The sequence below is a fragment of the Mustelus asterias genome, chromosome 8 (genome assembly GCF_964213995.1).
Source record: "Mustelus asterias chromosome 8, sMusAst1.hap1.1, whole genome shotgun sequence".
NCBI lineage: Eukaryota > Metazoa > Chordata > Chondrichthyes > Carcharhiniformes > Triakidae > Mustelus > Mustelus asterias.
Window position 1 is genome coordinate 1,730,185 of NC_135808.1, and position 16,110 is coordinate 1,746,294.

The following is a 16,110-nucleotide window of genomic DNA, read 5'->3' on the forward strand; positions in this document are numbered from 1 at the left end:
TGATTTAATCTGTTCCTCACTAACAGTGGGTTAGGAATTGAGAAACTGTCCCACCTTCTGATTCCAGCCAATGTGAATATTCAGCCCAGTCTTTCTGTGTCGATCTTATTGGCTCCTTTAAAGTTTTAAACACTTCAATCTGATCATCCCTCAATCTTCTGCCCTCATAACCTAACCCTTTACTAACTGATATCATTCTGCTGAATCTGCACAGCACCTGATCCTTCTCAGGTGCGGGGTCCAAAACTAAATCCATCATTCAAGATGGGGTCCAAATGATGTTCTGTACCACAGAAGCATAACCATGTCTTCATAAGTGACTCTTCGTAAAGACCAACATTAGCCATTTAGATCACTTTTTGAAATAATTTCTGTACTTGGATCCCTAGATCTCTTTGCTTCTCTACAACCTTAGTTTCAGACCATTTAGATTGGACTATCTTAGTCCATAGTGGATTTGGACACATGTTCACATCTTATTGGCTGCTCACTGAATCAGTGTGTATTTGTAACTTCCTGCTCCCATCTGCACTCCTTACTGTCCCTCTGAGTGTCATCTACAAATTTGACAAGTCTCCATTCCTCCAGCCAAGTCATTAATAAATGTGGTGAAAATGAAAATCCCTGAGGAACACCATTTGTCTCATCCTGACAATCTGCATTCCCATCCTTTATCCTCACTCTCTGGCTGGGATCCTGCTATCAGGATAATTCCTGACATTGGGATTGCCTGCAGAATCCAAGCTGTTCCCATTGTCCAATTAAGGATGGTGAGCTGTCTCTTCATGTTGCTGACCCAATCAGAGAGTCCAAAGTTCTGTAACCTCAGCATTATCAGAGGGAGGTGGCCAGAGCTGAGACTGTGAGAGTGACCGGGCCTCCATTAGGAGATGCCTCACAGAGAATGTGGAAACTCTTTCTTTGTCAGGACCAGACCTGCAAGCCCTGGCAATCAGAGGGGCAACACTTTCAGTGGTAGTGTCGGGGTTGAAGGGGCAGTCCCTCCTTTGGATGTGATGTGGCTTTAATATCTTCAGACATGTGTGTGTATCTCTCCGGTAGGAGCTGATAAAATAAGATAGGTGTACCAGTGAACCCTCTCAGTCGGAACACTGTGCTGGCGAGGTGGTCTGTACCCACGGAGCCTACCTGTATTTGTCATTCCTGAAGCATTCATTTGTCTGCTGTCTTGATGAACATTACCTGGTCTGCTGAGAGTTTCCAGCATTTTCTTTCTTTGTTTTAGGTTTGCAACGTCTGCAGTAATTTTGTTTGGTTTTTCCCGTTCTGATGATTTACCAGTAGGTGACCCGTCACTCTCCCTAACTCCTCAATGCACCTTAGGAACCTCGCAGGATATTTGAGGGTTAGGATGGACATTCGGCCCATCTGACTCAATCTATCCAGGAGGGCTCGACTATTCCCACTTCATTATGATGTTCCCTCTTTGTACAGAGAAGGTCTTTTAATTTTCAGTCTGGGGTTTGTGATTTTCTCTATTGATCCTGTGTTCCCTTGACCTTTTATGAAATTCATTCTTGTGATATGACTATTGCTGGCAAGGGCAGAATTTATCGTCTATTTCTTATTCTTTTCCTTTGATTTAATAGCTTTCAATGGGATAGTACAGGCATAATGGACTGAATTGTCCCCTTATGTCCTGTGTGATTCTGCAGCAAATCAAAGATCATTCTCACAGCACGAAAGTTGCGCTGAACCTAGTCAAAAAGAAAAGGAAAGCATACAAAAGGTTCAGAGAGCTAGGCGATGATAGGGATCTAGATGAGTATACGGCTTGGAGGAAGGGACTTAAGAAAGAAATTAGGAGAACCAGAAGGGGTCACGAGAAGGCCTTGGCAGGTAAGATTAAGGAGAACTCTAAGGCGTTCTATAAATATGTGAAGAGTAAAAGGATGAGATGTGAAGGAATAGGACCTATAAAATGTGAAGGTGAGTAAGTCTGTACAGAACCGGAAGAAATAGCAGAGGTGCTTAATGAATATTTTATCTTGGTATTCACGGTGGAAAAAGACCTGGGTGGTTGTACTACAGAATTGAGGCGGACTGAAAAGATTGAGTATGTGGACATTAAGAAAGAGGATGTGTTGGAAATTTTGAATAGCATCAAGATAGATAAGTCGCCGGGACCGGATGGGATGTACCCCAGGTTACTGTGGGAGGCGAGGGAAGAGATTGCAGAGCCTCTGGCGATGATCTTTGCATCGTCGATGGAGACGGGAGAGGTTCCGGAGGATTGGAGGATTGCGGACGTGGTTCCTATATTCAAGAAAGGGAATAGGGGTAACCCAGGAAATTACCGACCGGTGAGTCTAACCTCAGTGGTTGGTAAGTTGATGGAGAAGATCCTGAGGGACAGGATTTATGAACATTTAGAGAAGTTTAGTATGCTCAAAAGTAGTCAGCACGGCTTTGTCAAAGGCAAATCGTGCCTTACAAGCCTGGTGGAGTTTGAAAATGTGACTAAACACATTGACGAAGGAAAAGTGGTAGATGTGGTTTACATGGACTTCAGCAAGGTGTTCGATAAGGTCCCCCATGCAAGATTTCTCGAGAAAGTGAGAGGGCATGGGATCCAAGGGACTGTTGCCTTGTGGATCCAGAACAGGCTTGCCTGCAGAAGGCAGAGAGTGGTTGTAGATGGGTCTTTTTCTGAATGGAGGTTGGTCACCAGTGGTGTGCCCCAGGGATCTGTTCTGGGAACCTTGCTGTTTGTCATTTTCATAAATGACCTGGATGAGGAAGTGGAGGGATGGGTTGGTAAGTTTGCTGACGACACGAAGGTTGGTGGTGTTGTGGATAGGTTGGAGGGATGTCAGAAGCTGCAGCGTGACATAGATAGGATGCAAGACTGGGCGGAGAAGTGGCAGATGGACTTCAACCTGGATAAATGTGTAGTGGTCCATTTTGGCAGGTCAAATGGGATGAAGGAGTATAATATCAAGGGTAAGACTCTTAGCAGTGTAGAGGATCAGAAGGACCTTGGGGTCCGGGTCCATAGGACTCTTAAATCGGCCTCGCAGATAGCGGAGGTGGTTAAGAAGGCGTATGGTGTGCTGGCCTTCATCAATGGAGGGATTGAGTTTAGGAGTCGGGAGATAATGATGCAGCTTTATAAGACCCTCATCAGACCCCACTTGGAGTACTGTGCTCAGTTCTGGTCACCTCACTACCGGAGGGATGTGGAAATGATTGAAAGGGTGCAGAGAAGATTTACAAGGATGTTGCCTGGATTGGTTGGCATGTCTTATGAAGATAGGTTGAGGGAGCTCGGTCTTTTCTCCTTGGAGAGACGAAGGATGAGAGGTGACCTGATAGAGGTGTACAAGATGTTGAGAGGTATAGATCGAATGGATTCTCAGAGGCTTTTTCCCAGGGCTGAAATGGCTGCTACAAGAGGACAACAGGTTTAAGGTGCTGGGGTGTAGGTACAGAGGAGATGTCAGGGATAAGTTTTTCACTCAGGGGGTGGTGGGTGAGTGGAATCGGCTGCCGTCAGTGGTGGTGGAGGCAAACTCAATAGGATCTTTTAAGAGATTTCTGGATGAGTACATGGGACTTAATAGGATTGAGGGTTATAGGTAAGCCTATATATAAGCCTAGGTAGGTAGGGACATGACCGGCGCAACTTGTGGGCCGAAGGGCCTGTTTGTGCTGTATTTTTTATATGTTCTATTCAAAATGAGATTTGTATTTCACAAGCCCTCATGAACAAGAACTCTCACCAACTTTTACAGATGCGCCATAGAAAGCATTCTTTCTGGTTGTATCACAGCTTGGTATGGCTCCTGCTCTGCCCAGGACTGCAAGAAGCTACAAAGGGTTGTGAATGAAGCCCAGTCCATCACTCAAACCAACCTCCCACCCACTGACTCTGTCTATACCTCCCACTGTCTCAGAAAAGCAGCCAGTATCATCAAGGACCCGACACACCCCAGACATTCTCTCTTCCACCTTCTTCCGTTGGGAAAAAGATACAAAAGTCTGAGGTCACGTACCGACCGACTCAAGAACAGCTTCTTCCCTGCTGCCGTCAGACTTTTGAATGGACCGACCTCGCATTAAGTTGATCTTTCTCTGCACCCTAGCTATGACTGTAACACTACATTCTGCACCCTCTCCTTTCCTTCTCTATGAACGGTATGCTTTGTCTGTATAGCGCGCAAGAAACAATACTTTTCACTGTATCCCAATACATGTGACAATAATAAATCAAATCAAATCAGATCAGAATAAACAATCAATTTCTCAGCGATACCAGCAGATGGCAGACAGTTCCAGTTATTTCCTCTCACACTTTGCTTCCACACAGTGTAGAGAGAACAAGTTCGACAGATACTGAAAACACACAGAGCCGGATTTTCCGAAAGATCTTCTGGTCTCACAGTTGTCAGTGTGATTTCCTGTTGCATGCACCCTTCATCTTTGTGAAACCCAGACCGGAAGATCCCACTGGCCACAGAATTTACTCCTATCCAGTAAGAACCTTGAATAAATATTTCTTCGCCAATCTCTGGAGATATTTCTCTTATTAGATAGGAGATATCAGCAGACAAAATAACAAGAATAGATCATAAACAACAGCAGGAGATACTGGAAACACAGCAGTGAATGTGGAGAGAGCAGACAGTTCAATGTGTGAGCAGTGGAGCCTTTGTCAGAACTACATCGGATTTTGCTGTTCGTTGGTGTTGTTTGATCCACTGTCACTAACACAGATATCAGAAGGACATATTTTACACAGAGGGTGGTGGGGGCCTGGAATGCGCTGCCAGGCAAGGTGGTGGAGGCGGACACACTGGGAACGTTTAAGACTTATCTAGATAGCCATATGAACGGAGTGGGAATGGGGGGATGCAAAAGAATGGTCTAGTTTGGACCGGGGAGCGGCGCGGGCTTGGAGGGCCGAAGGGCCTGTTCCTGTGCTGTATTGTTCTTTGTTCTCCAGGAATGTCCATCTCCAGGAAGTTCTGCTCCTCTGTTTGACACGGTCTCTGTTTGTTTCTGTTCCCTGCTCACCTCTGACCCTACGTGTTTTTGATTGGGTTTGTGTCCATCAATCTCAGACCCAGCAGATTGAATAGGAACTTTCAAAAGGAAATTGGATCAGAGCTAGCACAGACACAAGTGGCCTCTTTCTGTGTTGTAAGATTCTCTGATTCTATAAATAGAATGGGGAGACCAGGGGAACATTAATTAATTGCACAGTAGAGCACTGAGTGAGAATTAAAATTTCCGATCAAATTATGGTCAGTTTAGTGCTGTGGATCTGCGCTGCAAACCACTGGTGACTTTAAACCTGATTTTTACCCGAGGTGGGTAACTCAAGTCGTATAACTTCCCGACTTTGGGAAAAAGTGCAAATGATGCAATTTTCACTCTGGGACATGCTGGAGTTGGATCCATGGCTCCTGGATACAGATCAGAAGTGGCCATAGGGGCTGCTGATTGCTGAAGATGGCTGGTTAAACGGCCTGTCTCAGTTCTCTGCATCCTGTTCCATACAACCTCTAGCCCTCACAGACCCTCGCCCTACACACTCCCCATGCCCATTCATGCCAACCTATGCTATCCCAAACACCTCCAATGGCATAAAAACCCTCCAAGTCAACCCATAGTCCTCATCTATCACCCTAAAACCTCTTCTACCCGCCATGTCAACTCATGCTTCCTACCAACCCCAATGATCCCTCAAACTCTCCATGCCAACCCACACTCCCCACTCATATCTTTGGCTCTTAATGCCATTAATAGCAAGTTAGTTCCAACTGGTCATCCACCATCCTTTTTCCTACACCCTCCATGTCAACTCCCCCAATATTCACCATAGCACGATCTCAGAAGCCATGTTGAGATGAAATAACTTCTAAATAAGACGTCACTATGTTAGGAACACTCATGCAAGCCCACTCAATATGTTTAAATCCTTCAATCCCTTATAAAAATAAACCTTTTATTCATAACCCCTTATCAAAGACATCTAATCCTTTAATAACCTCTTGAGCTGGCAACCAGAGTTGGCCACTTTTAAACTGTCAGGTTTCTCCTGAGTCCTTTAAAAAAATATGGAGGATTGCCCTGAAACTTACACAGTTCATGAAATTGCGAGTGCAGAGTTCCATTCCGTCTGCAGAACTTCAGTCCGTCTGCAGAGCTCCCGTCCACCTGCAGAACTCCAGTCCGTCTGCAGAACTCCAGTCCATTTGCAGCCTCCATCCACCTGCAGAGTTCCAACCGTCTGCAGCCTCCGTCCACCTGCAAAGCTCCCGTCTGCAGAACTCCAGTCCGTCTGCAGAACTCCAGTCCATCTGCAGAACTCCAGTCCGTCTGCAGAACTCCAGTCCGTCTGCAGAACTCCAGTCCTTCTGTAGCCTCCGTCCACCTGCAGTGTTCCCATCCGTCTGCAGCCTCCATTCACCTGCAGAGCTCCCATCTGCAGAGCTCCAGTCCACCTAGAGAACTCCAGTCCGTCTGCAGAGCTCCAGTCCACCTGCAGAACATCAGTCCTTCTGCAGATTTCCAAGTCTTGTGACGATGTGCCTTTAAGAAATGTATTTGTCATGTTTTTGTGCAGGATCTGTTGTCGCAGTTTGTTCTGTCTGGATCCAGCAGCACTGTGTTGTTACTGCAGCAACATAATTGATCCAGCGTTTGTTTTCATCTGAATTAATGTAGTGTTCTGTTGTTTTGTGTTTTCCCCTGAGATATTTCAGAGTGGGGTTTAATTAGTTGGTTGGCAGGTAAGGCCATATGACTGAGTATTTTTAAGTTTTCACACAGAGAACACAAAGCAGTCTGCATTTGTGATTTTTAGAGAGAGGTTGTTTGTCTGTACCTCTTGCTCTGTCTGAAGAATTAAGCCTTTTTCTCTGAGATTCTACTGTCTGGGGGTAGAGCTTTCTCTGAGAATTGGAAGACAGGTGTCACACTCCAGAAGAAACCAAAGATGCTTACCAGGAAATCTAGTACCTAGGTAAGCATCTTTGGTTTCTGTGCTAACTGGTTCTAAGAAAGGGATTCATGTCTGTGGGGATACTGCGAAATTGGAAGTAGAAATAGCTAACTGCTAAAAATATTTTGTCATGTTTAGGTATTTTAATTGGTAAAGGTTATGCTAATTCTTTTTGTTATATTCTAATTGTGTTCTTAAATAAAGTTTGTTTTGATAAAAGCTTCCTAGTGGGTCACTTGAATCATCCTGAAGCGAAACACCTTATGCTCACCTTCATGCCAAAATCAAATGTAAAAGTTAAGGTCTAGGCTAACTTCATAAAATGCCTTGGAGTTTCTGATCAGAGCTGCACGTCCCATCTGCAGAGCTCCCCGTCTGTCTGCAGAGCTCCCCGTCTGTCTGCAGACCTCCCTGGCCAGCTGCAGAGTGCCCCATCTGTCTGCAGAGCTCCCCAGCTGTCTGCAGAGCTCCTCTCCATCTGCAGATCTCCCATTCGTCTGCAGATATCCCGTCTGTCTGCAGACCTCCTGTCTGTCTGCAGATCTCCACAAGTCTCTGGATTAGTTGAGCCGAGGCTGGAGGTGTTGCTGTACCTGGGCAGGTTTGATCTATTGGTCAAGGGGATGGGGAGGAAAAGACTTCACCCCCTCCCTCTCTCCCTGTCCCAAAGCAGGAGGTGAGAGAGAATGTTTCTCCTGAATGTTTGAGGTTATTGAGGGTGAGTGAAGGGGACAGGGAGGAATGATGAGAGTCTGGACAGAGACATGTTGGTCATTACACCAGGGAAATGTTCTTCAAACAGGGGCCCTGGGATCTTTAATGTGCAGCTGGAGCAGCAGGAGAGGGAAATGGCTCCTTGGTTTAGCAGCTCCTCTGTCCATGTGGTGCTGAAGGCTGGTTTGAAGCGGGAGGAGCTCTGGTCCTGGACACACACAGAGGGAGCGGGTCTTTGAGTCCAGAGGCCGGCCTCTGCTGTCCTCACTAATCCTCTCCCACCTTTAACAGCAGCCGGAGCCATTACAGGACAGAAAGGCGGGACAGCCCAGCCCGGGGAGCGGCTGAACCAGGAACACAGCTCGGCAATGTTGGGCCTGACTCATTTCACCCAGTCTGATTCCTCCATCGCTCTTCAGTGGCCCCATGGCTGCCTCCCCCTCAAACCCCAGGGTTCCCCAGGGGCGGGGCCTCATCCCGCCGAACATGTGACACCGCCAACTGTCAACCGCTGCCCGTGAGCCGCTCAGCACGTGACGCGCCCCACCAATCATCGATCGCAGTCTCCCAGCACGTCACCCCCTCACTGCCTCCCGCGCCGCCCAACAGCGGCACGCGCGAGGCACACTGCGCGAGGCACACTGCGCGTGACCCCCGACAGCACCAATCAGCCAGCGCAGTCCAGCTAGACGCGACCCCCACTTTGCCGCCCGCGCTGCCCAACACGTGACTCTCTCACCTGCGGCTGGTGCGAGACACGTGATCTCATCACCTCCAACTGGCAAGCACCGCCCGCAAGCTGCTTAGCACTTGACCCCCAACCCCACCGATCAGCGAGCAGAACCCGCTATACGTGACCCCTTCATTGCCGCTGGAGCTGCTGAACTGCCATTTGGCTCATGGAGGCTGCACTGACAACAATTCCACACAGGCCCTCTCCCTATAACCCTACATATTTATCCTGCTAATCCCCCAACGCAAAGGGGCAATGTAACATGGCCAGTCCACCTAACCTGCACATCTTCAATATCTTAAATATTTATTTAGTAAGTGCATAGTAAACATGAGCATAGCCAGGGAGACAATAAATAGCCTTGTCAGTGTGGAACAAAGGAGTTTTTAGAATCATAGAATCCCTACAGTGCAGAAGGAGGCCATTTGGCCCATCGAGTCTGCACCGACCACAATCTCATCCAGGCCCCATTCCCGTCACCCCACATATTTACCCTGTTCACCCCACTGACACTAAGGGGCAATGTAGCATGGCCAGTCCACTTAACTCAATGCAACTAAGGCCAACCATGATGGACAGCATGCACTGAGGTGTCAACCTGTATGATGTGACTAATGAATGCAACCATCTGTTTCCATCCCTCAGATGAAGTGTCTGTCAGAACCAGCCGGCCAGCAGGCACCCTCTTAACACCGAGACATCGAGGGAATCTCACGCAGCTCACCAGCTCTCAGAAGCCAGTACCAGCGCAGATACACACACACACTGTTAGCCGGTACAATATTGGGAGGGTTGCTTGAACATTGCATGTGAGGGCATTCCACCCTAATATGGGCAGATGGAGGTAGGGAGTGTCCAGAGGGGACAAGGACCGTACTGAGTCTGAGGGAGTTGATGAGCTTCTGGATTTGTACATAAGGCAGCAAATGTTGGATCCCTCAGGGCCCTCATGTGATGGTCTCTGTTATGGAGGGTGCCTTGCAGAGCACGAGTGCTGCAGTGACCCTAAGCCCTGAGTGCACTGCCTCATCCATTGAGAGATGACGACTCTCATGGTGAGGTAGCTTCAGAAGTGCAAGGCCACATTACTCAATTTGGATTCAGACAAAGAAAGAACAAAGAACAGTACAGCACAGGAAACAGGCCCTTCGGCCCTCCAAGCCTGTGCCGCTCCTTGGTCCAACTAGACCAATCGTTTGTATCCCTCCATTCCCAGGCTGCTCATGTGACTATCCAGGTAAGTCTTAAACGATGTCAGCGTGCCTGCCTCCACCACCCTACTTGGCAGCGCATTCCAGGCCCCCACCACCCTCTGTGTAAAAAAGTCCCTCTGATGTCTAAGTTATACTTCACCCCTCTCAGCTTGAGCCTGTGACCCCTCGTGATCGTCACCTCCGACCTGGGAAAAAGCTTCCCACTGTTCACCCTATCTATACCCTTCATAATCTTGTATCTGACCCGCCTCCCTCCCTCGCCCCCACCACCGATCTGAGTCAGAGAGCTGTTGGAAGCTCTGAACTTACCTCCCCAGAAGCTTCAGGGGCGCCCGAAACAGACCTTTGCCGAGTATGTCTGTTTTGCGCCGAATCAGGGCTGACGAACGCGATGGTAAAGGGGGAAATGCTGGTAAGATTGGGCATCCAGCTCATTAAGACACATAGAACATAGAACATAGAACATTACAGCGCAGAACAGGCCCTTCGGCCCACGATGTTGCACCGACCAGTTAAAAAAAAAAACTGTGACCCTCCAACCTAAACCAATTTCTTTTCGTCCATGAACCTATCTACGGATCTCTTAAACGCCCCCAAACTAGGCGCATTTACTACTGATGCTGGCAGGGCATTCCAATCCCTCACCACCCTCTGGGTAAAGAACCTACCCCTGACATCGGTTCTATAACTACCCCCCCTCAATTTAAAGCCATGCCCCCTCGTGCTGGATTTCTCCATCAGAGGAAAAAGGCTATCACTATCCACCCTATCTAAACCTCTAATCATCTTATATGTTTCAATAAGATCCCCTCTTAGCCGCCGCCTTTCCAGCAAAAACAATCCCAAATCCCTCAGCCTCTCCTCATAGGATCTCCCCTCCATACCAGGCAACATCCTGGTAAACCTCCTCTGCACCCTCTCCAAAGCCTCCACATCCTTCCTGTAATGTGGGGACCAGAACTGCACACAGTACTCCAAGTGCGGCCGCACCAGAGTTGTGTACAGTTGCAACATAACGCTACGACTCCTAAATTCAATCCCCCTACCAATAAACGCCAAGACACCATATGCCTTCTTAACAACCTTATCTACTTGATTCCCAACTTTCAGGGATCTATGCACACATACACCTAGATCCCTCTGCTCCTCCACACTATTCAAAGTCCTCCCGTTAGCCCTATACTCAACACATCTGTTATTCCTACCAAAGTGAATTACCTCACACTTCTCCGCATTAAACTCCATCCGCCACCTCTCGGCCCAACTTTGCAACCTGTCTAAGTCTTCCTGCAAACTACGACACCCTTCCTCACTGTCTACCACACCACCGACTTTGGTGTCATCAGCAAATTTGCTAATCCACCCAACTATACCCTCATCCAGATCATTAATAAATATTACAAACAGCAGTGGCCCCAAAACAGATCCCTGAGGTACACCACTTGTAACCGCACTCCATGATGAATATTTACTATCAACCACCACCCTCTGTTTCCTATCCGCTAGCCAATTCCTGATCCAATTTCCTAGATCACCCCCAATCCCATACATCTGCATTTTCTGCAGAAGCCTACCATGGTGAACCTTATCAAACGCCTTACTAAAATCCATATATACCACGTCCACTGCCTTGCCCCCATCCACCTCCTTGGTCACTTTCTCAAAAAACTCAATAAGGTTAGTAAGGCACGACCTACCTGCCACAAAACCATGCTGACTATCACCTATCAATTCATTACTCTCCAAATAACTATAAATCCTATCCCTTATAATTTTTTCCAACATCTTGCCGACAACAGAAGTGAGACTCACCGGTCTATAATTCCCGGGGAAGTCTCTGTTCCCCTTCTTAAACAATGGGACAACATTCGCTAACCTCCAATCTTCTGGTACTATACCAGAGGCCAACGACGACCTGAAGATCAGAGCCAGAGGCTCTGCAATCACTTCTCTTGCCTCCCAGAGAATCCTTGGATAAATCCCATCCGGACCAGGGGATTTATCTATTTTCAGACCCTCCAGAATATCCTGCACATCCTCCTTATCAACTGTAATACTGTCTATTCTACTCCCTTGCAACCCAGTGTCCTCCTCAGCTATATTCATGTCCCCTTGCGTGAACACCGAAGAGAAATATTGGTTCAATGCTTCACCAATCTCCTCCGGTTCCACACATAACTTCCCTCTGCCATCTATAACTGGCCCTAAACTTGCCCTAACCAACCTTCTGTTCTTGACATACCTATAGAACGCCTTAGGATTCTCTTTAACCCTATCCGCCAAAGTCTTCTCATGTCCCCTTTTAGCCCTTCTAAGCTCGCTCTTCAACTCCCTCTTAGCCAATCTAAAGCTTTCTAGTGCACTACCCGAGTGCTCACGTCTCATCCGAACATAAGCCTCCTTTTTCTTTTTAACCAACAAAGAAACTTTTTTGGTGCACCACGGTTCCCTAGCCCTACCAATTCCTCCTTGCCTGACAGGGACATACCTATCACAGACTCGCAGTAGCTGCTCCTTGAAAAAACTCCACATGTCGGACGTTCCCAGTCCCTGTAATCTCCTAGTCCAACCTATGTTTCCTAATTCTCTCCTAATAGCCTCATAATTACCCTTCCCCCAGCTAAAACCACTGGCCCGAGGTTCATGCCTATCCCTTTCCATCACTAAGGTGAACGTAACCGAATTGTGGTCACTATCACCAAAATGCACACCAACTTCCAAGTCTAGCACCTGGTCTGGCTCATTTCCCAGCACCAGATCCAATATAGCCTCACCTCTAGTTGGCCTGTCTACATACTGAGTCAAAAAACCTTCCTGCACGCTTTGAACAAAAACTGACCCCTCTAACGAGCTAGAGCTATAACAATTCCAGTCAATATTAGTCAAGTTAAAATCCCCCATAACAATTGCCCTATTACTTTCACTCCTAAGCAGGATTGACTCCGCAATCCTTTCCTCAACCTCTCTAGAACTTTTAGGAGGTCTATAAAAGACTCCCAACAGGGTGACCTCTCCTCTCCTATTTCTAATCTCCGCCCATACTACCTCAACAGATAAGTCCTCATCAAACCTCCTCTCTGACACTGTGATACAATCTCTGACCAATAATGCTACCCCTCCCCCTCTTCTACCTCCTTCCCTACTTCGACTAAAACATTTGAACCCCGGGACCTGCAGCATCCATTCCTGCCCCTGCTCTATCCATGTCTCTGAAATAGCCACAACATCGAAGTCCCAGGTACTGATCCACGCTGCAAGTTCACCCACTTTATTGCAAATACTCCTGGCATTGAAGTATACACATTTCAAACCCTGCTCCACCCCACCTCTGCAATGCCGTGCATTGCAGTCCCCATCCATGCATCCCTCACTTTCAGCCCCACTACTCAGGATCCCTCCCCCCCCCCGAATCAGTTTAAACCTCCCTGCATGGCCTTAGCAAATTTACCCCCCAGGATATTGGTCCCCTTCTGATTAAGGTGTAGACCATCCTTCTCATAGAGGTCACACCTTCCCCAGTACGAGCCCCAATTGCTTAAGTACCTGAACCCCTCCCTCCTGCACCATCCCCTCAGCCATGAATTCAAACCTTCCCTCTCCCTATTCCTCTCTAAACTATCCCGTGGAACAGGCAAGAGTCCAGAGATAACCACTCTGTCAGTCTTGGCCTTTAGTTTCCACCCCAACTCCATAAATCCCTGCCTAATATCCCCTTCCCCTATCCTCCCTATGTCGTGTGTCCCCACATGTACAATAACTTGTGGTTTATCTCCCTCCCCCCTAAGAGTCCTGAATACCCTGTCAGACACATCCCGGACCCCAGCCCCTGGTAGGCAACACACCAACCCTGAGTCCCTACCTTTAGTTCCGACCCTCCTATCTGTCCCCTTAATTGTGGAGTCCCCAATCACAAGGCCCAGTCTTTTACAGCCCCTAACCACCTGAGCTTTCTCACTCGGCTCACCCCCAGAGATCTGCTCTCTATGCTCAGTTGATTCCTCCTCAACTGTAGCCTCCAGCACCGAAAACCTATTATGGAGGGGAACCGCCCCAGGGGATTGTCTTCCCGATTGCTTCTTACCCCTCCTCCTGGCATTGACCCAAGCCTCATTTCTAGGAGTTACTATTTCTCTATAACTCCTATCAACTTCCACCTCCGCCTCCCGAATTATGCGGAGTTCCTCTACCTCCCCCTCCAGCTCCTTTACACGCTCCTCCAGAAGCTGCAATCTAATGCACTTCTTACAACTAAAATCTCCTGAAACACTACTGGATTTCCTCACCACATACATCCCACAGGAGATGCAGCATACTGCCTGAACTGCCATCCCTGAAGCCATTACCAGCAAGAAAAAAAGAAAACAAAAAACTTCCCCACACTTATAATTAGGTTAGAGGAGGATGGAAGGGTGGGATCCTCTACCAGTGTAGAGGATCGGGTATCTCCTCTGCACCAATTTATAGGGCTAGGGGCCCGAGAGAAAAAAAAACTACTACTGAGGGGGAACCACCCAGGTAACTGACTTTTAAAGTTAAAATAAAAACCCTTCCCAGACTCCTTTGCTGCCCACTTCTAGTTTTCACTTTAAACTTGAAAAACTGCTGTTAAAGGTTTCAAGCGCGGTTCGGATCGTGGCCATTTTCGGGCCTTGGTAAAGTGGGAATCTGCGCGGATGCGGATCGCGCTATTTGCCTCATGCCCGATTTTACCATGTTTTCACACCTGAAAACGGGCGCAACGCACTGGTAAAATCGCCCCCTTTGTCACATTATATTTGATCTGCCATATTCTTGTCCACATTCTGAACCAACCTAGATCCACCTGCAGGCACTTTGTCTATTCCTGATCTTCCCACCTAACTTTATATTGTCAACAAACCTGAATATGTTACAGTAAATGAGCTCATGTTGCTGCATTGATATAAACTATAAATAAGACATAGAACATAGAACATAGAACAGTACAGCACAGAACAGGCCCTTCGGCCCACGATGTTGTGCCGAGCTTTATCTGAAACCAAGATCAAGCTATCCCACTCCCTATCATCCTGGTGTGCTCCATGTGCCTATCCAATAACCGCTTAAATGTTCCTAAAGTGTCTGACTCCACTATCACTGCAGGCAGTCCATTCCACACCCCAACCACTCTCTGCGTAAAGAACCTACCTCTGATTTCCTTCCTATATCTCTCACCACGAACCCTATAGTTATGCCCCCTTGTAATAGCTCCATCCACCCGAGGAAATAGTCTTTGAACGTTCACTCTATCTATCCCCTTCATGTATCCATGATGGACGAAAACATGTGAAAGGCCCTGCAAAACCCCACATGGAGTCGAGACCATGGGCAATCAGGCCGTTTCCAAGGTTACGATGGTGCTGGTGGCGCCACCTTCATGCGGAACAGCATTTCACTTTTTTTCCGAATTCTGCTCCATATTAGGCCACCAAACGTACGGCCTGGCTCGACGTTTCATTTGAGAGACACCTGAAAGAGCCTCCTGAATTTCATGCAGGACTTGCGGATGAGCAGTGGGCGGAGAAACTTCTCTCGACCCCCACAATATGCAACCATCCTGCACGTTGCGCCTCACGTAAAGCTTCAACCCACCTTCTTCGATGATTGTTGGCTTTAGTTCAAACATGGACTGAAGAACCCAATGCGAGTGTGTGCCACTTACAGTCATTGTGTTCTGCGCTCTACACAATCTGGTAAAGGGGCACCCACTGGAGGGTGAAGCAAGCGAGGCAGCTCCATTGGCCGCAGGTGATGAATCAAATGCTGGTTCAGGAGAGGAGCCAGGAGAGCCACAGATGTGGAGGCTGATGTGAGGAACCTTCAGGGAGGCAGTCACACCAGAGAGGCCTTGCTTCAACACACCTTCAGCTAGGCTGCCAAGGTGCAGTAATCTCTGGATTACTCCCCATGACACGTGCTAGTGAGGCTAGGAACAGTGGAAGCAGTTATGACAGTAACATTTAAGGGGCGTCTGGTCATGAATAGGATGGGAATAAAGGGATATGGTCCCTGGAAGGGTAGGGGGTTTTAGTTCAGTCGGGCAGCATGGTTGGTGCAGGCTTGGAGGGCCGAAGGGCCTGTTTCTTGTGCTGTAATTCTTTTTGCTCTTTGTTCATTAGGCAGGTTTGGGATTGTGTGGGGGTGGGGGAGGTGCGGGGGGAAGGGGGTGGGCGCAAAGGCGGGGGGGTGGTCACCGCAAATCCTTGTCCCCTCGATTATGTTATGGACTTTACCCTGTAAGGATAGAGGAGCATTGATTCATCCACCTTCTACCTTCAGTGCCGTTCCAGCCAACCCCACCTCATGAACGGTTTGCAAGCTATGACTCTGGACCCGCTACGCAAGCAGGCCAAATGGCCAGAGGTCACAGCCTTGGCCGAGACCAATGTTAGTGCCAGTTGGCACATATCCATGCCAACTCAGTGCTTCCCCATTGAACCTTTTGTTGCATTGCACCCATA

The 16,110-nt window shown here is 47.9% G+C and overlaps 1 protein-coding gene across 1 annotated transcript in view; it reads left to right on the top strand.

Annotated features, from left to right (window-relative positions):
* LOC144497616 (uncharacterized) overlaps positions 1–16,110 on the top strand; it is a 62,491-nt gene that overhangs the window by 22,042 nt on the left and 24,339 nt on the right. Inside the window, exon 7 of the mRNA XM_078219057.1 lies at positions 6,152–6,541. Coding sequence (XP_078075183.1) covers positions 6,152–6,541 — 390 coding nt within the window. The remainder of the gene's footprint in view (positions 1–6,151; positions 6,542–16,110) is intronic.